At 41.9% G+C, this 22,552-nt stretch overlaps 2 protein-coding genes across 3 annotated transcripts; one reads left to right on the top strand and one right to left on the bottom strand.

The window, feature by feature from the left end:
* The first annotated feature begins 1,895 nt into the window (after nt 1-1,895).
* Nucleotides 1,896-18,201, top strand: entpd1 (ectonucleoside triphosphate diphosphohydrolase 1). 2 transcript variants are annotated; one of them, XM_061706117.1, is made up of 10 exons: nt 1,896-3,162; nt 9,450-9,577; nt 10,580-10,697; nt 12,191-12,341; nt 12,745-12,904; nt 14,113-14,316; nt 14,791-15,048; nt 15,650-15,763; nt 15,843-15,980; nt 17,163-18,201. In XM_061706117.1, the coding sequence occupies exons 1-10, from the start codon at nt 3,147-3,149 to the stop codon at nt 17,382-17,384; spliced, it is 1,509 nt and encodes a 502-aa protein (XP_061562101.1). In that variant the 5' UTR covers nt 1,896-3,146; the 3' UTR covers nt 17,385-18,201. The 2 variants fall into 2 exon arrangements, with proteins under 2 accessions (XP_061562101.1, XP_061562102.1); XM_061706118.1 differs by lacking the exon at nt 1,896-3,162 and adding an exon at nt 7,517-7,584.
* On the bottom strand, nt 13,409-22,210 carry LOC133417903 (potassium channel subfamily K member 1-like). The gene is made up of 3 exons (XM_061706119.1): nt 21,385-22,210; nt 20,092-20,496; nt 13,409-19,067 (listed from the first exon to the last, which is right to left on the bottom strand). Exons 1-3 carry the CDS (start codon nt 21,719-21,721, stop codon nt 18,793-18,795), a joined length of 1,017 nt encoding a protein of 338 aa, XP_061562103.1. The 5' UTR covers nt 21,722-22,210; the 3' UTR covers nt 13,409-18,792.
* Between the last annotated feature and the right edge of the window lie 342 nt (nt 22,211-22,552).

Below are 22,552 nucleotides of genomic sequence, written 5' to 3' on the forward strand. Positions count from 1 at the left end.
AAGGACAAAACGAAACCAAATATTGACTTTTGGTGAAGGTCTCATAAATGTTTCATTTTTGTCCATATTTTGTTAAGAGCACACTTAATGCTACTTGAACACGTGAATGTTAAATTACTATTGTGGAACCGGTTCATATTCTCACAGATGAGAGGCTGAGTGTTTCCAAAAATAGATCAAATGGACCGTCACCTCACTTTTTTGTTCCCCGTCTGTCGCCGCGAAATGTTATTTTTAACCCATTTGTATTTCAGTATGACATAACAAGCGCGTCTGGAATAAGAATCGGTTTTCAGATTTCAATCAACAGAAAGTCAGCAGCAAACACCACGTCTTTTTTTTTTTTTTTTTTTTTTTTATAAAAAAGCCTTTAACACAGTCATGCCTTCCACATGACGCAGAATTGATCGGACGAGCGTCGGGCAAATACCCACGTTGCATTTACATTGCGGCCGAATGCTAAGATCTGGATCAAATCCAGATTAAACGGATACAAATTTTGATGTGCGCATTTTGTTTGAAATTGGTATGTGATGGCTGCATGAAAGTCTTTACTGTACTTTAGTCTACCCGCAAGGCTTGGTGTTGTTGTTCATAACATCCCAACAAAATCCTGTTTGACGAGATTCTGGGAAATGCCCGCGTTGCTTTTACACTGCGGTCTTTTGCGCAAATGTGGATCAGATCCAGATCAAACCAATTTTTCTATTACAGCTTCAGATGAGCACCTTTTGTGTAACATTTCACAGAGGTATAAATAGATGAACATTTTTTGTGGGGCACGAGGGGCGGGGCCCCATGAGATGGCATTTTTTTTAAAATCGGAATCAGACAGCGCAGTGATTTAATTGCTGTGTTAATCAAATGTGCAATTCTGCCGAGCAACAGCGGACAATCACGTGGCCAAAAACTTGTGTAACTTGGTTTTTTTTGTGTGTAAATTAATTGGCATGACATTTAAAATTTTGATCCAACAAATTGTGAAGGAAAAATGTGACTTTGAGCTGTTTTTCATGTCAAAACCACTGCTATTCTAAAAGCACCTCCATGGCCATGTTTCTTTGCTCCCGTGCTGTACGGTGTAAACTGAAGAGGCCTCCTATAGGTAAACATCTTTAAAAGACGACATATATATATATATATATAAGCGCAAACACGCACTTTCGTGTTTTAACCACTCTCGGCCAGAGAGCGTGTGTGCGTGCGCCTAATGAAAACCCCGCCATGCCATTGCACCGTAAATCTGCTTGAGTGACAGCTGGTCCGATCACATGATGGAGGCCCGCTGTTCATTCATCACACAGCGGGCCAAGTCAAGTGACGCCCACGATGCATCGCCTCTTGACTCGCAATCATTGACAGACGTGAAATATCGCCACGGTGACGCTATGGATTTCATTAGACCTGAGAGGACTTGAGTGGCCACCGGCTCACCGTCGCTTTAAAGGCTTTTGTGTACTCGTGTGTGCGTGCATGCGCGCTTGAGCGAGTGACGTGTTATGTGCGTTTGTACGTGTGTGAGAGTGTCGCCGTCCGTCTTTGTTTAAAATGGACGCCCCTGTTTGTATTGCACACTAACAGGGCGAGTCGGGTAAACACTATTATTGTGTGTGTGGGCGCGAGCGAGGTAGTGTGTGATAATGTGTGCGTGTGTTTGTGTGTGCAGGTTTGATATTGTGTTGTCATTAAAATGCCTTCGAATCCTGCCTCAAATATTTGGATTGTCAGGAAAAAAAAATTGTATTTGAACGCCAGAAGGAAAATTAGTGGATTGCATAGCCAACAACATTTTTAAATGAAAAAAATATTAAATATAATAATAATAATGAAATCATATCCTAAGACTGAGCTTTTTTTTTTTTTTTTTTTTTTTCACCACAGCACCATCTGTTGGATATGATACGGCACTGCCCCACAGCAGAACTCGGAAGCTTATTTTTGTTTCCCTCCGCGCTGAGGATGTAGTAGGGCACTGCCCCACGGTACAATTCGGAATTGCCCGGCGATAGAAATCGGCTGTGACAGAAATTGGGACTTTTTTCACCACAGTCCACCTCTTGGATGTGGAACCCTGGGGGGAAAAAAAAAAAAAAAAAGTCCTTTTGAATTTACCTCATTCGAACTCGTACATCAGTTGCCCATGATTGAAATGTGTTAAACTAACATATATTATTTGTTTATTTTGAGAAAAAGTGGTAAAATGACGTCAGTTTACCACATTTTAATCATGTCCAACTGAAAATTAAGTACCTTTTTTTTTGGTGTGTATAGAGCACTGCCCCATCTTCATAATCATATTTGGCCAATAATAGAAATTGTCCATTTTTTTGCACCGCAGCACCACCTACTGGATGTTTTACGACACTGCTCCAAAGTAGAATCGGAATTTGCCCCCACAATAGAAATTGCAACTTTTTCTCACCACAACACCATCAACACCTAGCGAATGTGTTAGGACACTGCCCCATATGCCCCAGATACACCACTCTCCTTTTTCTCCGATTTGACGTAACCAGCATTGATGTATTTTTTTCCCCCCGAGTCAATTCACTTGTCAGCGTTTAGGCGATCGCGCCTCTCTATTCGCGTAACAATGAAGCGCTTTTGTCACAAACGAGCGCGGAACACGGAAGCTCGTACGGTCCCTGAAGTGGCCGTGGACTCAAGGTTTTCCCATCAGGCTGGAATTTTGTTACATAACGACCCCCCCCACCCACCACCACGCCTCTCGCATTTTTGAATAGGCGGTGCTCAAGCTGATGACATCACAGCTTTCGAGGGTTTTGGTACCAGTGTGTGTGTGTGCGTGCGACCCACCTTTTATGGACAAAGACAGCGAGGGAGTTGTAAAAAAAAAAAAAAACATTTTAAAAGGAAGAAAAGAAAAACAGGAGAGCAGAGGCAGATAAAGGGAAAGTTGAGGAAATGAGGGTGATAAAGGTGTGGGGGGGGGGGGTCTGAGGAAGAGGAGGGGGTTGAGAAGCAAGTGCATGGGAGCGAGAGAAGAGGTAGAGCAAGATAAGAAGAGCATAGATGGGTGAGAGAGAGAGAGAGAGAGAGACAGGACGAGGAAGTCGGTGAGTGAGGGTGAAGACACACCGGCTTGAGGAGAGAGAGGATAGACGCAGCATTGTGTTGCTGCTGAGATGACTGCACAAAGAGGTGAGTACACTCACAACACACACAAGGAGGTGTGTGTGTGTGGAAACAGGTGCATATTGTGTGTGTGTGTGTGCGCGTGTTGTGGCTTTGTTTATGGCAACCTTGTGTGATTAATTCAGTTTGCGAATTGCTTGACAACATGTTAGTGTGCGCCCGGTCATGTGCGAAGTTCCCGATTGGAAGTTAGGCAAGGGAATGTTCCGGCTGGGGAAAACTCCCCAAAATTGTATCATTTTCTCCTAATTCTGAATCCAAAATGGAAGATTGTGGAACGAAATATCTTTCTCCCGGTTGCGTTTTCGCAGCTCGAGCTAGCTAGCTAGCTACTCTTGCTAGTGTATCGCTCTCGCTGGCATCTATCATCATCTTACCCGGCTGTCTATCTGCCTCTCTATCCATCCATGCCATCGAACATCTCTCCATCTCCGAGTCTATCCATCTAGCTAGCTACCCATCTACATCCACCCATCTACCGCGTGTCTACCCATCTGTCCATCAATCTGCCTATTTATTGGACTTACCCATCTACAATATGTCTATTTATCCATCAAGCATGCATCATCAATCGGTCTACCTAGTATCCATCCTTCCTTCAATCTACCCTACTATCTATCCATCTATCAGCTACCCTTCTATTCATCCATCTACAAGTCTTTATCTGCCAATCGGTGCACACAACGTGTGCATCTACCATGCATCCATCCATCCATCCATCCTTCTTTCGACCATCCCATCCATCTATCTGCCCTTCCGTTTATCCATTTTCACGTCTATTTGCCTGCATGTCATACATCCACCCATTTATTGATTCATCTGCCCGTCCATTTACTAGTCCCTCTGTCTATACCTGCCCACCCATCTACCAATCCATCCATTGATCTATTCATCCATCGACCTATCCACCTGTCGATTCCTCTGTCTCCCAGATTCAAACCCCGGACCTCCGAAAAGTGAGGCAGACACGTGAACCACTTGGCCATAACTAAAATAGCGATCCAGTGGTACCGTAAATTACGAGTGACCCAGCTTACAAGTTTTTCAAGTGACTCGGTTGATTATGATGATGATTGTTTTTGAACTAACTGTACTGTAACAGCTGAACTCCTTCGTCGTCTAACTGGAAGCCACGTTAAGGTGGAGTCAACGGGTTTGAAGCGCACAATCTTTGTTTATTTGTGCGACTTCCTGTGCTCAGGACTCGATCGGTTTCACATCGGTGTCCGGTCATAAAGTTCGAGCCAGCGTCTGACTCCACTCGCAGGGCCCTTGTGACACTTTTGACCTGCGGGTGTCCTCACTTCCTCTTTCTTCAAATATCCTCTTCCTCTTCTCCCTCCTTCTTCGTCATCGTCTTATTGTCATCTCAACACTCATTTTATGATGCAAAACTTCGTCTCGCTTCCTAACCTGGATCATGCCCCCGCCCCCTGTTTTTTAACGGAGCCATAATTGTTTTTTTTTTGTCATACTAAGACATGGAATACAAATAAAAAAAGTGACTTCCTCAGTCAGGACCTCCACCGAGGCCCGATGATGGTCGTTCAGATCGCAAGGTTTCACGTGTGAAAGTGATCTATCGTGATAAAATGTCGAATTGTAATACTGTCATCCTTGCAGTGTATGAAACTGTTGCATAACATGTTTGCAGAATCGTGCACATCAAAAGTCACAATTGAACAAAAAAATACAAATTGAGAGGTATACATAAGGATAATAAAAAAAAACGTGACTAATATCCTTTAATATGCGTACTGTGGATTCTACGTTGTGATTGATCCCAAATTTCATGGAAAAATATTCCCCAAAAGCAGTGGAAATACATCATTTTTGCGCAATACTGCTGAATGGCAAACATCGAAACACATGATGATTTTTACTTTTCTTTTCTCCCCCCATTTCATTAATATGATGTGATAAGAGGACGGCGTGCTGACCGACTGGTTAGCACATCTGCCTCACGGTTGTGGGGACCGGGGTTCAAATCCCGGCCCCGCCCGCGTGGAGTTTGCAATGTCCTCCCCGTGCCTGCGTGGCTTTTCTCCGGTTTCCGCCCACATCCCAAAAACACGCGTGGTAGGTTGATTGAAGACTAAATTGCCCGTAGGTGTGAACGCGTGCGCGAATGGTTGTTTGTTTCTATGTGCCCTGCGCTCCTGCCGTTTTGTGGCCAAAGGGAAACTGCACGCAGATGAAATCACCGGGAAAGAGAGAAGGTTTTCCTGTAAATGTAGTGAAACAGGGTGGGAAAGACTTCGTTAGTCACTTGGTCATATTTTGGAATGCGCGGCTTTTGTTTGACAAAAAAGGAATGCTGTCATTCAACAATAATTCACAATTTTAAATGAAATTAAAAGATCTGGTCAAATTTTTATTGGACTTTTTATAGATTTGTTTTTTGTTATATCTTTCAACATTTGTTTTTTCCATTTTTTTTTCAACTTACATGACAAGTTTTCATTGAACGTTTTTCTACATTTAAACAATATTTAAAATACAAAGTTTTGTGACTTGTAGCATTCAAATTGTGCTACATTTGTTTTTTTAATTGAATACTCTGTATATTTCAACATTTATTTACAATTTTAAATTCAAAAAATGTTTCAGTGTGGCAAATTAACAACCTTAATAATAAAATTTGTAATTTTTTTTAAAATTTAGAAATACTTGAAAAAAAATGTGTGGTATCTTGGAACACTTAGCTTTTGTTATACGTTTATTTTTAATTTAAAAAAAAAAAAACAAGGGAGTCTGCTTTTGTTCAACCCGACCGTTTTCTCATCGTCTCTCAATGCAGGCTGTGTTTTATTTTATTATTAGAATATGCAAAGGCTGGCCAATGGCCCGCTGACAATCGTCAATTAAAAACAACAGAAAACTTTGGACATGTTTTGCTCTGCTTTGATGTGAATGATTCCACTCCTATTCAACAGCCACCAGCCGATGTGTGTTCGATTACACACACGCAGACAAACACGCTTTTTCTTTCCAAAGCGGCAGAGTGTCATCTGAGTTTCTCCCCCCCCCCCCCACACACACATGTTGAAGTAGAGAAAAAAGTGTCACCATGTGGCAGACAACGCAGCACAACTCATGAGTGAGTGTGACGTCAAATTTCCTCAAAAGTCAACCGCGGGAATGCTTTTATAATCCTTCAAGAAGGCTTGTGTTGAAAAGGGGAGCTTTGCGTGAAAATCAACAAGATTCTGGCCAGCAGTTGGAAACGCGGCGATGTCGTTGTGGTCAACTCAATCGGGACCACTAGGCCGCTGAAATGACAGATGAACTTTGGATGTTTTTTGGGGTCAAACAGTTGCAGGACACTTTGAATGGCAGGGACTCGCTCTCCTTAAAGGGGAACACACGGGATTACAGGTTGGATTGATATCAAATCGTTGTTTCGTTTTTATGAATTTTGCAAAACTTAAAAAAAAATCTATATTTAGCTGAACTGTGTGTAATTGTATTTAGCTTTTCCATTTTTTCTTTATACATGTTTTTCTATTTTATTTTCCGCAATTGTATTTGATTTATCTTCTTTATTCTATAGCTTTTAAAAAAAAAATGATGTTCCATAATTTTGCTTTTATTTTCCTGAATTTTATCTGATTTTCCTTCATATGAATTTTTTCTTAATTTTATTCCATTTTGCTTATTTTTATTTGATTTTCCTGTTTTTTTTTTTTTTTCATTTTCATAATTTTATTAAACTATTTTTCAGATTCTATTGTTTTTGTGATTTCCTTAATTGTCCTGTATTTTCCAGAATGTTGTCCTTTTTTTAAGTTGTCACGACAGTCTTTTTTTCGCCTTTGGTCGATAGATTTGAAATTGTTTTTCATTAATAATTAGAAAGTATGCATTATAGCCCCCAACAAGCAATATTTTCTTTCTGTTGCATTTTCGACACAAACCAAAAAATAAAAGATGATTTATCATAATATGTCATTATGGAATTACTATCATTTATTAATAATTTGAAAATATGCATTAATAGTGGTCCCATTGGTCACCTTTGAATGCATCCTGGGCGTGTTGTGGAGGGGCGTGGAAAAAAAAACAAAAAAAACGGGGAAACAAGGGAGTGCATTTATGAATGGCGCCACAAATTTGCAGGCCAGTCACACACACACACACAAACACACACACACACAAACACACACACTCAGGCAGGGGATCCCGATCCGTCACAGGGATGACATCACCACCGCGGTGCTAAACAAGAGCCAAACAAGGGAGTCCCCCGCTTCCTCTGTGCAGCACGGACGCTCTCATTGGCTGGCTAGGGAGAAGGCGTTGCCATGGGAACCTTAAGGAGGGTTGCGGGGTGTTCATTCCACACTTCCACGCTCGCACAGCGGCCGCTTGTAATCCTGGAGCGCGCTCCCTTCTTTCGCTTGTCTTTAACTTCAGACGAGAACGCAGGTAAGAAACTTTAGAGACTTTCTTGTCTTTCTATTTTCCCAACGAGTGCAATGTGTGCGTGCATGCAACCTGTTACACTCTTGTGTAAACAGCACGCTGGATCAATGTGTGTGTGTGTGTGTGTGTGTGTTTCCCCATCAGTAAACAGTCGGAAAGCCATAAACACACAGAAAAGTCAAGGAAATCCGGCACGGCGTGTCCAGCTTTCTAATTGATGAAACCAGTGACAGCGCACCTTTTAACAAATAGATGGTTTACTAACTCAATGTGATTTTTTTTTTTTGGGGGGGCTTTGTGATAAGCAACTGCGTGTCAGTTGAAACTCCATTCACAACAGTTTTGTAGGATTGCTAAGTAAAAAAAAAAAGGTGTGTACTTTGCAAGAAAATTGCCAAACCAAAAATTCTTGGTTTATGAAAAGTTTCACTTTTTCCATTATTTAAAAAAAAAACAAAAAACAACAACTGTGTCGTAATTGAACCAACTCATCAGAATTTAGTTGCATTTCATACCAAAAAAAGAATTGTTCTTCAGTAGATGTATTACTTGGTTTTCCTTCCATGATGAACAACCTTGTGCCAATTAAAACTCTTACAAGAATTTTGTAGAAAACTCTAGTGCACTTTAGTAGAAAACTGACAAATTTCTTGGTTTACTCAAGAAAACATAAACATATAGTATGTTCGCTGTATGATAAACAACTGAACTTCCCCTTACAATAACTTTGTAGGATTTCATACAAAAAATAGTAGTGTGCTTTAAGTTAAAGAAACTCCTTCTCTGTCAACATCAACAAATTTCTTTATCATCAACCAAAATTTCTTTTGGTTGTTTTTCCCAGATAGATTGATTTAAAAAAAAAATGAAGTCCTGCTAAATTCTTATAAGAGGATGTTTGTTTTATTTAACGGTAAAGGGTTACTTTTAATCAACCAAGAAATATGTCAGTTGTCTGCTAATTTTGTATGAAAGCCTACGAAATTCATGTTTTGCCACGACGTTGGGCTTTGTTTTAGGTGAGAACATTTGAACAAAGCTCTTATTGTAACCCATACAATACGCCATAATTCTCTGAAATAATATATATTTTACACCATTTTGTTGTTTGCAATGCTGCAAAGTTTGCCCAAACAGATTTCACTTTAGCAGTTTTGCTGTAAGCGTGGTTAAGATTCGGATGTTATTTTCAAACACATTGTTTATTAACACAAATGTATTTTTTTTCTATGAAATCCTCCAAAATTCTTAGTCTGTTTGCCCCAGTGTTTTTCTTTTTTTTTATGGGTTTAGTGTTTAGTGAATGTTACTTTCAAACAAAAAAACCCAAGAAATGTGCAATTTTTCTACTACATTGTACAAATGAGGTTTTTTTTTTTTTTTTTTTATGTATGTATTTTTTGTATGAAATGCTACTAAAGTCACGGCCAAGCAAGTTCCCTTTCGCAAACACTTTTCAGATGTTACAGCAACACAAATGTGCATTCCCCCCCTCACCAGTACTTCCTATTTTGCCCACCCTCGTAATAGCGAGCTTCTTTTTTTTTTTTTTTTATTTGGGGTGTACGAAACGTTGCTAAATTCAAAATTCTTTCCTCTATGACACAACACAATTGATTTTGATCAAAGGTGAACGTTTGCTTGCTGTCTCGTAAGAACAGCCGCTTTTGCTGTACAACGCAGAGCGTCTGCTCTCGTTGGCTACCAAATAACAAAACTGTCACACACACATCTGGGCACCAGCAGGCCTAACGCTGACCCTTCTTCCTCTTTCCCTTCTCCTTTTTTTTCCACCCCCCCCCCCCCCCCCCCCCCCCCCAACTTCCCGCCTCCCTGTCCGGTGATGACCGCCCCGCCTCCGTCGGCAGACATGAAAGAGAAGAACCCGTGGCACATGTCCGGGATGGTGGCGGTGGCCGTGATTGGCGTGATCGCCGTGGTCACCCTGGTGGTGGTCACGGTGATCCAGAACATGCCCCTGGCACAGAAGTACAAGGTAAGATGTGTTTTATGTTTAATACAGAGTTGTCATTTAATTGCGGAATGCATGTGGGTTCATATCAAGATTGTGCACTGTCTGCCTAGCAACATGTCTTGTGTGTTGGAGGTAATACTGAGTAATTGTGAAATTAATGCGAAGAAACCGTTTTTCATTTTCTATCATGTAATTGTGCCCCACGAATTCTGCCTAGCAACAAGCTTAATTTGGTTTTAATGATCTGTTGTGAGTCTTCATTTGCTGCTGTTTAGTTATTTGCTGTTGTATTTTGCACTTCAGGGCCACCGTACTGTTGCCAAGGAAACTGCCCAACCAATTCTGCCTAACAACAAGTAGAAATAACCATGATTGGATCTTAATGTATTATGTATTTTGTAGTTCATACAGAGTAGAAATTCAATTTTGGGGTTCATGTGGATCAACTAGATCGTAATCCGGCAGTTTTCATAATAAATGTCTCACATTTGGTCACAAATGATTGCGCCCCTACAAATTCTGCCGAGCAACAAGTGAGAGTTACCTTTTTTGGCCTTATCTCCATGCATTTAATATTCAAACCAGAGTATAAATATCTTTTTAATCCTTATATGTTTCTGTTTTTGTATACATTTTCCTAGTGTGTGTCTGATATCCGACTCTCCCGGTCCTTTTCCTGCCACGTGAGCCGCGCGGCCTTCAAGTTGCCAAGGAAAGCGTCCAGTTTGGTTGTAATAGAAAGAAAGATGCTTAAGTTGCCTGTAAAAAAAAAAAAAAAAAAAAAAGCGTCCTCATGGTTGACGATAGCGTGATGTCATTCCTTGACAATTTCTGGTGTTACATGTGTTTTACATTAGCATCTCCAAAGCGCTTTAAATAAACACTTGCAGTTACACTAAACGATTGCTCAGTGTGTCTGCACACGCTCGGTGGATAATACGTCACGCTTATAAACATCACGCACCCCCGCCCCCACGCTGAGAGGATGTTTTGACCTGGCATACGTTTTCTTTTCCGCAACAGTACGGGATCGTGCTGGACGCCGGCTCGTCGCACACGACCGTCTTCATCTACGAGTGGCCCGCCGAGAAGGACAACAACACGGGCCGCGCTGAGCAGAAACACTCCTGCGACGTCAAGGGTACGCCAACGCGACTTTCACGGATCACCGTGAAGGCTTACTTGCATTTCAAATCGAATATTGCTAACATTTTACTAGTAGGTGACGAGTGGGAATGAGGCTTTCCAATTAAAACCTCCAAAAATCCAGTGGTACAATTTTCCTGTGCATGTGTATGAATAAAAACTACATTAACTACACCCAAACATGATTTAAAATTTCTTTTTTTTTAAAAATCAATTAGACACTGATGATAATCAATGTTGGTTGTTTTCCCGAATAAAAATGAAAACGACATAAAAAGTAACTGCAAATTGAAATATATATTTTCTAAATAGAATATACAATACAAATTTCATAGACAATTGCCGGAATGTTACACTAAAGATGTTTTTTGTTTTTTTGTTGGCTTTTTAAAAAAAAAAAAATAATAATAATAATAATCACATCACAAGAATGAAGTGATTTTTTTTTAAGGGAAAAAACTTTTTTGTCAAAGTTTATGATGTATGTAATGTTATGATGATAATTTGTATTTTGCTCCAAAAGTCACAATATTAGAAGATAAAGTTGTAATCGTATGAGAACAGTTACTTTTCTAAGAAAAAAGGTCTTATAAGAGGAAAGTAGATTTTTTAAAAAGGAGAAAAGTTCCACTTTTCTCTGTAAAAAAAGTTTAAATGTTTTGGTTTTTTACCCCAAAAAGTCATAAAATGAAAATAGTTTTTTGAGCAAGTCATACATTTTAAAGAAACAAATTGAAGTTATATTTTTTCCATGAAAGTTTGGCATATTGCAAGTGTCGGAAAAGAAGGGGGAAAAAAAAGATTAAAAGAAGTTAGAATTTCTTAACATAAAGAAATTAAAATTTTATGATAATAAAGTTGTCATAATATATATATATATTATAGATAATATAGATTAATCTTCCCCACATGCTTGTTAACCTCTATCATACTCTTATTAATACTTTCTAATAATATGATATATAATAATAATGCACAGTATTCCATATTCCTATATATGCATTTGAATGAATTTCTCTAGGGTTTTAAAAAAATAATGTTTTAATGTTTTAGGCTAGGAAGTGTTTAATTTAACAATGAGAGTATACACTCAAAATCGCACGATATGGTGAAAAACAAATCTGTGATCGGTTAACTGCGATATAGCAGGGAACACTGCATTTGTCTCCAAAAGTCGTGGTTTGATAAGAATAAAGTTTTCTATTTTCCAAGCTAAAAATGATCAATATTACAAGACTAAAGTCCCTTTTTTTTTTTTTTGGCGACACAAGTCAGAAATGATGAGTTATCGAGTTGAATTTGTTCTAGAGAAAAAACATCCCCAAAGATGGTTTCAGTCGTTTGAGCATTTATCCATTATCCTCAATACCCATTTTAAAGTTGGGGGGCGGGGGGAAAAACAACTTTACTAGCAAGAGAGCCCTGAAATGTGCGGGCTTGACGAAACAACTCGAGCAAAAGTATGACTGTGATTTTTGCACGTTGCAGGTCCGGGTATCTCGAGCTACGTGGGGACGCCGTGGAAGGCCGGCCAGACCCTGACGGAGTGCATGCGCCAAGCCGAGGACAACGTTCCCGAGAAGAGACGCGCCGAGACGCCGCTCTACCTGGGAGCCACCGCCGGGATGAGATTGCTCCAGTAAGGAATTTACAGCGCTGCCTTGACTTACCAGTTGAATTCACTGCGTGACCACGTTCAGAACTCAAATCATCGTTCCCCGTTGAAGTGAATGGGAATGCCATTCATCCGTTCAACGCACCTAAACACTCCCACTTATAATGCATATTTTGCACACCGCAATATCAATGCTAGTTTCGTTAGACCATCTATGGCGTTTTTGCATCGTGTGTTAGCATTAAGCTAGATTGTTGTGAAGTGCACTCAAATGTTTTCTCTCAAGACAAAATAATTGGCAAAGCGATGACTCGTCTTGAAAAACTGATAAGTGGGGTCACTTGTAAATTGAGGTATCGCATGTAGTTGACGGAATCTTCCGTACAAGCTGCCCTATTGATTGAAGCTAATCCATCTGTGTGCGTAGTATGAAGAACAGCTCGGCATCCGAGGAGGTATTCAGGGCCGTGTCGGACACCCTGCAGACCTTCCCGTTCTCGTACCAGGGCGCCAGGATCCTCAGCGGCCAGGAGGAGGGCGCCTTCGGATGGGTCACCGTCAACTACTTGGACAACCGCCTCAAACAGGTCCTCAAAAGAGTCTTCCAAGACCGCCTCAAACGGGTCCTTGAGGAACGCCTCACGTTTAAGTTATCTGGGATCAAATCTTCCAGCGTACGGTATCAATGAATGGAGATGCGCGCTTTTCCAGACCGAAAACAACCTAAGTGAAGTACGAGAATATTCGGAATGTTAGAAGACGGCTTCTTTTTCAGAAAAAAAAGCCGATTTTTGTGGGGAGAAAGACAACAATTTTTGGAGTTCTTGAAGAAAAAAACGCACCTGAAACAAAGTGCTGGACAGAAATACATATTGAATAGAAAACAAAGTTAAAAACACTAAAACAAGTTATGTCGAGCTGAGTTGAAAGTAATTAAATACAAATAATAATGAATTATTAACATAGCAAAATAAAGTATGTGTTCAAGACGTTTTATTTTTCCCACAGAAAAAGTTATTGAATCAATAATATACAATGTACTATATATAGTTTTTTTTTTTTTTTTAAGAATAAATTAATTTCTTGCCAAGACAAAAAGTATAAAAATAAAGTTGGGTATTTTTTTTAAGAAAATGTTGGATTTTTCCGCAAAAAAAAGTTAATTCTTAGTCAAATTTAATTAGAATTTTTAACTTAAAAATGTTTTTTTTTTTTTCTTTCTCAGAATGTGATTAGCTATGGCACAAGCTTGGAGATTACAGAATGAATATAGCTGAATATTACGAGAATGAAGTATAGTCACATTTATTATTTCTAAAGGGCGACTGGTTAGAGCGTCTGCCTCGCAGTTCTGAGGACCGGGGTTCAATCCCCGGCCCCGCCTGTGAGTTTTCTCCGGGCACTCCGGTTTCCTCCCACATCCCCAAAACATGTGTGCTAGGCTAATTGACAACTCTAAAATTACCCGTAGGTGTGAATGGTTGTTTGTTTGTATGTGCCCTGCGATTGGCTGGCAACCAGTCCAGGGTCTACCCCGCCTCCTGCCCGATGATAGCTGGGATAGGCTGCAGAACGCCCGCGACCCTAGCGAGGAGAAGCGGCTCCGAAAATGGATGGATGGACATTTATTTGACAAAAACGTTAGGAGATAAGTGATATTTGTATGACTTAATCGCTGTATTATGGTAATATGAATGTGTTCAAATTGGGATGGTTACTCTGCAATTCCCACATCTCGTTTGTTTTTTTATTGGCCTTGACTTTGATGCTTCCGTGTGTGTGCGCGTTTCTACAGGGCCTGAGGACCACGGGGGCCTTGGACCTCGGCGGGGCGTCCACCCAGATTAGCTTTGTGCCCCAAGCGTCGGAGGGCGCCGAGTCGCCCGGCAACTCTGTGGCCTTCCGTCTGTATGGAAACGACTACAACCTTTACACCCACAGCTTCCTGTGCTACGGGAAGGATCAGGCACTCAGAATGGCGCTGGCACACCACACTCAGGTAAACGCCCTTCCTACGCATGACATTTTTTTGTGGTCTTTGTGTAGGCAGAAGGCGTGACTCGTTTCTTGTTCATCACAGTCAAGGACCTTACTTTGTGTACTCGGAATTATTATCCTTCGAGGTAGAAATGTTTCTTTAAGGGGAAAAAAAGTTAAAAAGTATGTTATTGAGAAACAAATCGGATTTTTTTTTTTTTAAGAACAAGATCGTAAATTTGTTTTTGTGTAAAAAGGCATATTTTCAAGAGAAAAGCCGAAATATACAAGAATTTTCTAGAAAGTTGCCGTTCTGCGTCAGTCAGATAGGCCCCAAGATTTCCCCCATGGCAATGAAATTAGCTGTCTATAATTCTTGATCGTTGAAGCATTTTGTCCAAAGCATGCCACGGACACCTGGGATCCGTTTGTGTCTATCATTGTTTTGTATGATATTCACACTTTTCCATTTTTCTTCTTCCTTCAACACCCTGAGTCCGGTCCTGCGGCGATAAAGGACCCGTGCTTCCACCCAGGCTACTTCGCGACAAAGGCGTACTCGGACCTCTACGACAGCCCCTGCGTGTCGGACAGGAAGCCTCAGGGAGCCCCCGAGTCTTTCCTGCACACTGGAATAGGAAACTTCCAACAATGCCAGGACGTGGTCCGGACCCTCTTCAATTTCAGCCAATGCAAATATAGCCGTTGCTCCTTCAACGGCGTCTACCAACCACCTTTGCAGGGGCACTTTGGGGTAAGCGGACTGCGAAGGCGAGCACAATATTCAGTATAAATGTGCTGATGAACAAACGACTATGAATCTTTAGACATTTTTGGGTTAAGCTTCATTTGGCGAACAAGAGTTGTCCTCCCAAATATCTCAAACGTTTTTTAAGCAATGCGTCCAGGCTCTGAGGTAACTAAGCAGCCACAAACCATAATGCCCCCTGCACCACAATTCACAGTTGCAATGTGATAGATGTAGCTTCAAATCTAGGCCTCCCCTAAAAAAGGCAAGATAAACATTGACAATTTATTTTTGGGCATTTATAGGCAATATCTTATACAATATAATTTACTTTATTTTTAAAAGGCTTAGTTCAAATAAAGGCCTAACAAAATTGTATAGTTTTTCAAACATATATTGTAAATATATAAAAATGTGAAAACATATTTTAATAATTGTAATAGAATAAATTTGCTCAAATAAAGCCAATCCCCGCTATGAAAATGATTCAACATTGTATATCACTATGCATTATTAATTTGGCATGATTATAAAAGTGCATTTCGAGGGGAAGTCATTCACTCATTATTCAAATGTTTTGTTGTCGTCCTCTTCCCCATGGCGGCAGGCGTTCTCGGCCTACTACTACACCATGAGCTTCTTCAACCTCACCGACACGTCCATCCCTCTGGACATAGTCAAGGAAACAATAGCCCGATTCTGCGCCACGCCCTGGCAGCAGGTTACCAAAAAAAATCAAAACTCAAATCATACACACGATATATTGTATGTATAGTTGTGATTTGTGCGAATGAGTGCAGGTGAAGCAAGAGAATCCTGGCACCAAGTTGAAGTATTTGGTGGAGTACTGCTTTGCCGGCGCGTACCTCATCACCCTGCTGACGGACGGATACAATTTCACCGCCGAAACGTACGCCGACATTAAATTCATACACAAGGTGCGTTGCCCTTAGTCTCCTCTTGGATAAATTGTCTCTTTCCTGCGGCCTGGAACCAACGTGTAAATACATTATTATATTCTGCAATCGCCATTTTGCTGTGGTGCTTTTTTTCTTGCTGCCCTTAGTCTCCTCTAGGATCAAATTTGGCTAATTACAATTTTACATTATTTTCCTCTACTTTAACTATAATCCAGTCTCCATTTCGCTGCTGCTAAATTTACTTCTAGTCCCAGCATACAGCCACATGTACATAAATCCAGGATTAGTCTCCACAGTCTCAACTTTGCTGCAGTGCTCTGTTTTCTTGCTGCCCTTAGTCTCCTCTTTAGTGTGTCTCATTACTGTGGTCAACAGTCACTTGTGCATCAATGCCACGTTGTATTTCGCCGTTTTGATTTTGCTCCAGTTTCTTCCTGCCCTTAGTCTTCTCTCGGATGAAATATCTCATTGCGGTGCTCTACGGCCACATGTACATGAATCCAGTATTATGCTGGAATGCTCCATTTTCTTGCTTCCCTAAGTCTCCTCTTTTCATGTACTGAACTGCCACATTAACATGAATCCAGTTTTATACTCTGGAGTATCTATTTTTGTTACAATGCTTCGTTTTCCTTAGTCTCTCCCAGAATGTCTCACTACAGTGGCCGACGGTCACGGACATACAGTCCACAGTCTCCACTATCATGCAAATGTCCATTTTCTTTCTGCCCTTAGCCATGGTCATCCGAGAGGAGACTATCGGCCACATGTACATAAATCCAGTATTATGGTCCGCTGTCTCCATTTTTACTGTAGCAGTCTGTTGTCTTGCTGCCCTTAGTTTCATTTCAAGTGCCAATAGCCACATAAATCCAGTATTAGACTCCACTGTCTCCATTTGTACTGCAGCAGCCCATTTTGTTGATGCCCTTAGTCTCCTCCTGGATAAAAGCTCTCTTTCCAGTGGCTAACAGCCACACAGCTATACAGTATGCTCCGCAGTCTCCATGTTTGCTGCAGCGCTGTTTTCTTGCTGCACTTAGTCTCCTTTTGGCTAAAAGGTGTTTCATTACCATGGAAAAATTAAATACAGAAGATTGCCACTCTCTTGCAGCGGCTCAGTCCGATTGATGCGTTCGTATGTTTTTTGTTGTTGCAATTTTGCACTGTATAAAGCGTGTTGACTTGCGTGGGTCCCAGATCAAAGGAAGTGACGCGGGCTGGACTCTGGGCTACATGCTGAACCTGACCAACATGATCCCGGCCGAGGCTCCCGACACGCCGCCGTTGCCCTACAGCGGCTACGTGACCATAGTCACCGTCACCGTCTTACTACTCCTGGCCCTCCTATTGCTGGCCCTCCTATTGCTCGTCGGGCGCACCTTCAGGCCGAGCTGCTTCAAACGGTCGCTCATCATATAGACGCACTAACGGCCAAGTGCTACTAAGGACTCCACGTCAACTGTGATGTGAATAATAAGAGTGCATAAATAAAATAGCCTACGTTTATACACACATTTATTATGGTTAGTAAAATATCTTTTCATATTTTTATTTTCTGATAGATCTATGTACTATTCAAAAAGGCTAGACACATCATACAGGATGTGGCTAATTGTCTCGAGCAGGTTTGGTGGGCCGAATGTTTGCGTTTGTGAGCGTTTTGGATCTCATGGCCAATCATCAAACTTTGTCGCCACTCACAGCTTTGGCTATGAAAGCGTCGCGGGATCTGTCTAATATGCCCCCTTCAAGCCGGTATATGTGCAAAACGGGTCAAAGCACTTCCTCCCGCTTCGGGTGAATGGCAAAGCGACCGTAGGGACATGAAACCATCAAAGACGACAATATCCCATGTTTAGGCTTCATCTGTGTTTACTTATATTTGTATAAATAAGTGATATCCGTGGGTTATAAGTTTTGTCCAAAGACACCAGCCATAAAGAAAACATTTGAGCAAGTTCGGCTGCCAACAATAATGTGATCAAACTGTGGTCATGCATGCTCGTTTTAGGGAACCATACACAGGAAGTCAGCTATGCCGTTTTCCCGGGTTTGGTCACGTGACATTCCGCAATGGCGTAAAAGGGGTGAAATCCCTCGGAGTTTTAACTAGTTATTTGCTTTTTTTGTAAAATGGTGCCCTCTGGTGTTCAAACCCATATTGCACATGAAAAACTTTACAAAGAGTAACAGTTTTGCATTACTACCTCTCCAATAAACTATTCTGTAACAATTATTAAAATCTACCGTACTTTTTATAAGTCCCACATTTTAAGGCAACTTGTTTGCACTTTAAAAAAAATAAATATGTCTCATTAGGTTTTACAAAACTTGCGAGAGAGGGCTTTTCAGTAACTACTGTATGGCTCTTAAGTAACAGGCTTTGGTGGAGGTCTGCGGTCAACCAAGTACCACTTTGCAGTCATATTTTGGTTGGTGAATTTAGTTGGTTAAAATGTGCAGGTAGGTGTTTTTAAATGAAGTCGTGGTGTGGCTTTGACAGGAAGTGGAAACTTAGCAGCCCTTCCTTGGCATTCCCGCCCCAGTTCTTATCTGCGGGGAATGTTCTGATAAGGGAGAACAAAACAAAACAAAACAAAATCACAGTGCTTCACTTTTCCCCACATTTGGTTATGTTAGAGCCTTGTTCCAAAATCAACAGGACGCCAAAAGCCTGGCAACACTAATTGGCCAGTTTTGGTCCTTTCCCCCATCTGGAAAGTATTCACAAAAGCTTCACTTTTTCCAGATTTTGTTATGTCCATGAATTAGCTAGTCCCTCACACATACCCACACGTTGCACAGCAGGTGGCCATTTTGCACTGCGCTAGTTGAGCTTCCCATCAAGGCCGGAGGCCAGCGTGTACGGCGCCGCCCTGCCGCCGCCGGTCCGCACGGTGTCGGCCAGCTGCGACACGGACGGGAGGACGCGGTCGGACGCGTCGGCGGAGTGTTCCCGCTCGATGATGTTGGCCGTCTCGGCGTCCAGCTCGCGCATGAGGTCGTCCCGGTAGAAGCGCTGACGCAGGCGCTTCATCTGCGGCAGCTCCGCGCACGTCTCCATCAGCACCAGAATGCACAACAGACCCAGCAGCAAATACACTGAAAAATACACATACCAGACTTTAATTAGCCAATATGCTACACTACAATAAGAAAATCATGAAACTGTTGTCGTAAGCATGTTAAAATGCCTCAAAAGTCGCACTTGGAGCAAATCACACTGGATTTCGGTAAGTCCCACAAGAAGTTAGCGAAAAGAACATGGGAAAAAAACTCCATTCAGAAACTTAAAATTCTCGGGTCACGCTTCGAAAGTCGTACAAAACGTCTAGTAAATCATGCGAGGCTTGGGCAACTTCCAAAACGTGACAGCTCTTTGTCATAAGTGTGCTAAAAGGCTTATATTGTACAAAAACTATAGCAAACCACATGACATTTTGGCAAGTCACACCATACATCAGGGTTGCTCACTAATTAGCAAATGTTCGAGAAAATGAAATTATTCAAAACAAGTGATGCTTTTCTTTTTGTTCTTGTCATACGCAAAACAATCTAAAAATAATTCCGCTCATTTTGTCTATTCCTCAGTGGAAATTAAGCGGTTTTGAAAAATAGTCGCTCGCTAAACAGTGACCGAATCGCAAGTCGGCAACTGACTCTGCCTTCGTAAAATAGCTCCCCTTTGTTTTGCGGTCATGTTGTTAATGCAAGCAGAAGTTGAGCTACGGGGCCGCAAAACAAATTGATTTTAAAAAGTAAACTAAAATCGTACACACAAATAAATGGATTACTTGCCTACTCCTCATTCATGCTTCTATTACCATTATTACCGATGGTGAAACATTCTTTGAAACAGCTAAGCCAGCATCAAATGTACAGTAACTAGTGAAAATCAGTGATTGGCACCCAGACAAAAATGTTGGTAATTGCCCATGAATACATTTTTTTTCTAATAGACAACGCTATAGCCCGACTCCTCTCAGTTGAACATCGTTCCTTGCCACCAAAGCACTATTTTTACATGAGACTTAGCTTTGAGCTGAGCACAAAAACGGGGAATAGGGGAGTTTTTCAGCAACTAACGTAGGTTAGGTTCACCCCCAAAACAGTCGAATTTGCTTACAAGTGATGACCAGCTTGTAGAACTGCCAATGACTGTCGTCCTCCGTACTGTGAGATTCTCCTGGGACGTAGTCTCCGAGCCCGATGGTGGTCAAGGAGATGAAGCAGAAGTAGAAGGACTCCAGGAAGTTCCAGTCCTGCTCCAGAGAGATGAAGATCCACGCCGGGACGACGAAGACGGCAAAAGCCACCGCCACGGTGAGGACCGCCGCGTGGACGGCGGCGAACTTGGCCTTGGACACGGCCCAGCGGCTCGGGAAGTAGGCGATGGGGCGGCGGGTGACCACCGCCATGATCCTGTGCACCACGGCGGAGAGGAAGAAGATGGTTAGGGGGATGCCCAGGATGGAGTAGAGGATGCAGAAGGCCTTCCCTTCGTCCGACAGAGGAACCGTGTGGCCGTAACCTGCGCACAAACATGACCGACCGTCAGCAACCAAATTACAAGGACGCTGACAAAGGCTTTAAATTTAATTACCTGTAATTTCCCTTAAGTAATTTCGACTCGTTGCTCAAGTCGTAAGCCATCACTTGAAAGCTGCTTGTTGACAAATGTCATCCAACAGACAAGAACTTTTTTGACCTTGAATGCCTTTCATATAATTCAAAACAAAAGCGCAACACTTTATGACCATCTTAAGCTCTGGTCCTTGTTTCTCCACGAAAAGTATGAGTGGCTATAAAAAGTCTCCACACCCTTGTTGAAATGATGCCATTTCATTCTGAATTGCTCTGGAAATGATTTGAATTTATTTACTAAAACTAATGTATCATTGTTCATATCTATAACGGCTTTGGGGCTCCAATTTTGGTGGTAACCTTGAGTTGATTTACTTTCAGTTTGGTAACATACATGAGCATTTTCAGCAGAAGACCCCCAAGCTCTGGTCGTACTCTTGAAACTTGATTTACATAATTTGGGAACATAAATGTCCCATTTTTGGGCCTTGAATTTGTATGTTTACATTGCCGTCCCATAATTGTGTGTTTAAGGGACATCAACTGTACATTTTCACAACAAAATACTCTACTGTACATTCCACTGTCAGTGGAGTGAAATAATTTGCCGTATTTGACTAGTACGTTCTCATAAAATAACTCCAATCTTTTCTAGTCTATTTTTTTTAAATGAATTATTATTTATTGGCCTGTGATGGAGTCTTCAAATTGCCATTTTGTGCACATTAGTGTCGTGAGGTCCAGGACTGCCCCCTCCTCGGCACCGCTAGCTGCGCCCGCTCTACCCCGAAAAGCGAGCCCTGAAGCGGGCCCCCACTTCAGCGTCAAGCCTCACCTGTGGTGGTCAGCACGGTGCTGGTGAAGAAGAGCGACGACATGAAGTCCCAGTTGCGGCGGCTTCTCTTGCTCACCACCGACACGCCGTAGTTGTTGGCCTCCAGGGCGCGCACCAGGAGCTCGCGGAGGCTGGCGTCCGACACGCAGGTGTTGTTGGCCAGGAAGTCCCGGCGGCTGGCCTCCAGCTCGCCGCGGAGACGGACCTCGTAGGGCAGCTCGACGGCGGAGAAGATGGCGGCGCCGACGAGCAGGTAGGCGACGTAGGCGACCACCAGCAGCGCGAAGTTGAGCGCCGGCCGGTGGCGCTCGACGAAGTGCGCGCAGACGCCCTCCATAACGTCGACGAATGGGGAACAATACGCTTTTTGGGTGTGTTTGTTTGAAACAATGAGGGCGAACCGACCGGCGGTGGCGACTTCTTCCTTGTTCGTCAGTTCACCGAGAGGGAAGCGGTGACGTCACTCACCTGGACAGGTGGCTGTTTTAAAACGGCCATTTTGGCTCAAATGCCCGCCATTAAACACCTTTAAAGGGAAGAGTTGCTTCTCCTTACATGAACGCCAGTCCCAGTTGTTTTTAAATGGAAGTTAAGTTTTGAAGTTTAGTTAGGGAGTTTATTAAGTGGCGGGTGGATGCGAGAGTGAACGCGCGGGCATCCGACTTGAACTGGTTAAACTGGTTTTGGGTTTCCAACCACAGCAGTGGAAAGACTGGGGACACTTTATTAGGTACACTTGCACAATCCGAGAAAAACAATTCGCGCATTAGGCTACATCATCAAAAAACTGAACTCGGCACAGATAATCAATCAATAATCGATCATCTAATTAATCGACAACTATTTTGATGATCAATTAATCGTCTCCAGCCATGGTTTTCATGGTCTTAAACTTATCCCAATCCTCTGATTTCAGTCTCTTTAGTCCTTCATGAAAGGACTTATCTTTTCCGCTTAATAAATAATAAGACGTTTGCAAACCGCTCCTTTTACTCTGGAAAACAATTGTCCACATTAGCCTATCTTTTGACGTGCTATGGACTAAACCAGTAACTGAATCATCATCAATTTATGGAAAAAATAAGAGTCTGTTTAATCTACTACAAGAAATAATCATTATTTTGCAGCCGTAGTATGAATAGCCTGTAATTGACATGTAGCTGAACTT

Source organism: Phycodurus eques, chromosome 19 (genome assembly GCF_024500275.1).
Source record: "Phycodurus eques isolate BA_2022a chromosome 19, UOR_Pequ_1.1, whole genome shotgun sequence".
Taxonomy (NCBI): domain Eukaryota; kingdom Metazoa; phylum Chordata; class Actinopteri; order Syngnathiformes; family Syngnathidae; genus Phycodurus; species Phycodurus eques.

What these genes read in the sequence shown, in the direction of transcription:
- entpd1 (XM_061706117.1), top strand. An exon ending in TGGACAACCGCCTCAAACAG is followed by an intron (nt 12,905 to 14,112) that starts GTCCTCAAAAGA and finishes GCGTTTCTACAG; the next exon opens with GGCCTGAGGACCACGGGGGC. An exon ending in ACATTAAATTCATACACAAG is followed by an intron (nt 15,981 to 17,162) that starts GTGCGTTGCCCT and finishes CGTGGGTCCCAG; the next exon opens with ATCAAAGGAAGTGACGCGGG.
- LOC133417903 (XM_061706119.1), bottom strand. Translation starts at nt 21,721, where the DNA reads ATGGAGGGCGTCTGCGCGCACTTCGTCGAGCGCCACCGGCCGGCGCTC. An exon ending in CACCGTGCTGACCACCACAG is followed by an intron (nt 20,497 to 21,384) that starts GTGAGGCTTGAC and finishes GTTTGTGCGCAG; the next exon opens with GTTACGGCCACACGGTTCCT. An exon ending in CTACAAGCTGGTCATCACTT is followed by an intron (nt 19,068 to 20,091) that starts GTAAGCAAATTC and finishes TGTATTTTTCAG; the next exon opens with TGTATTTGCTGCTGGGTCTG.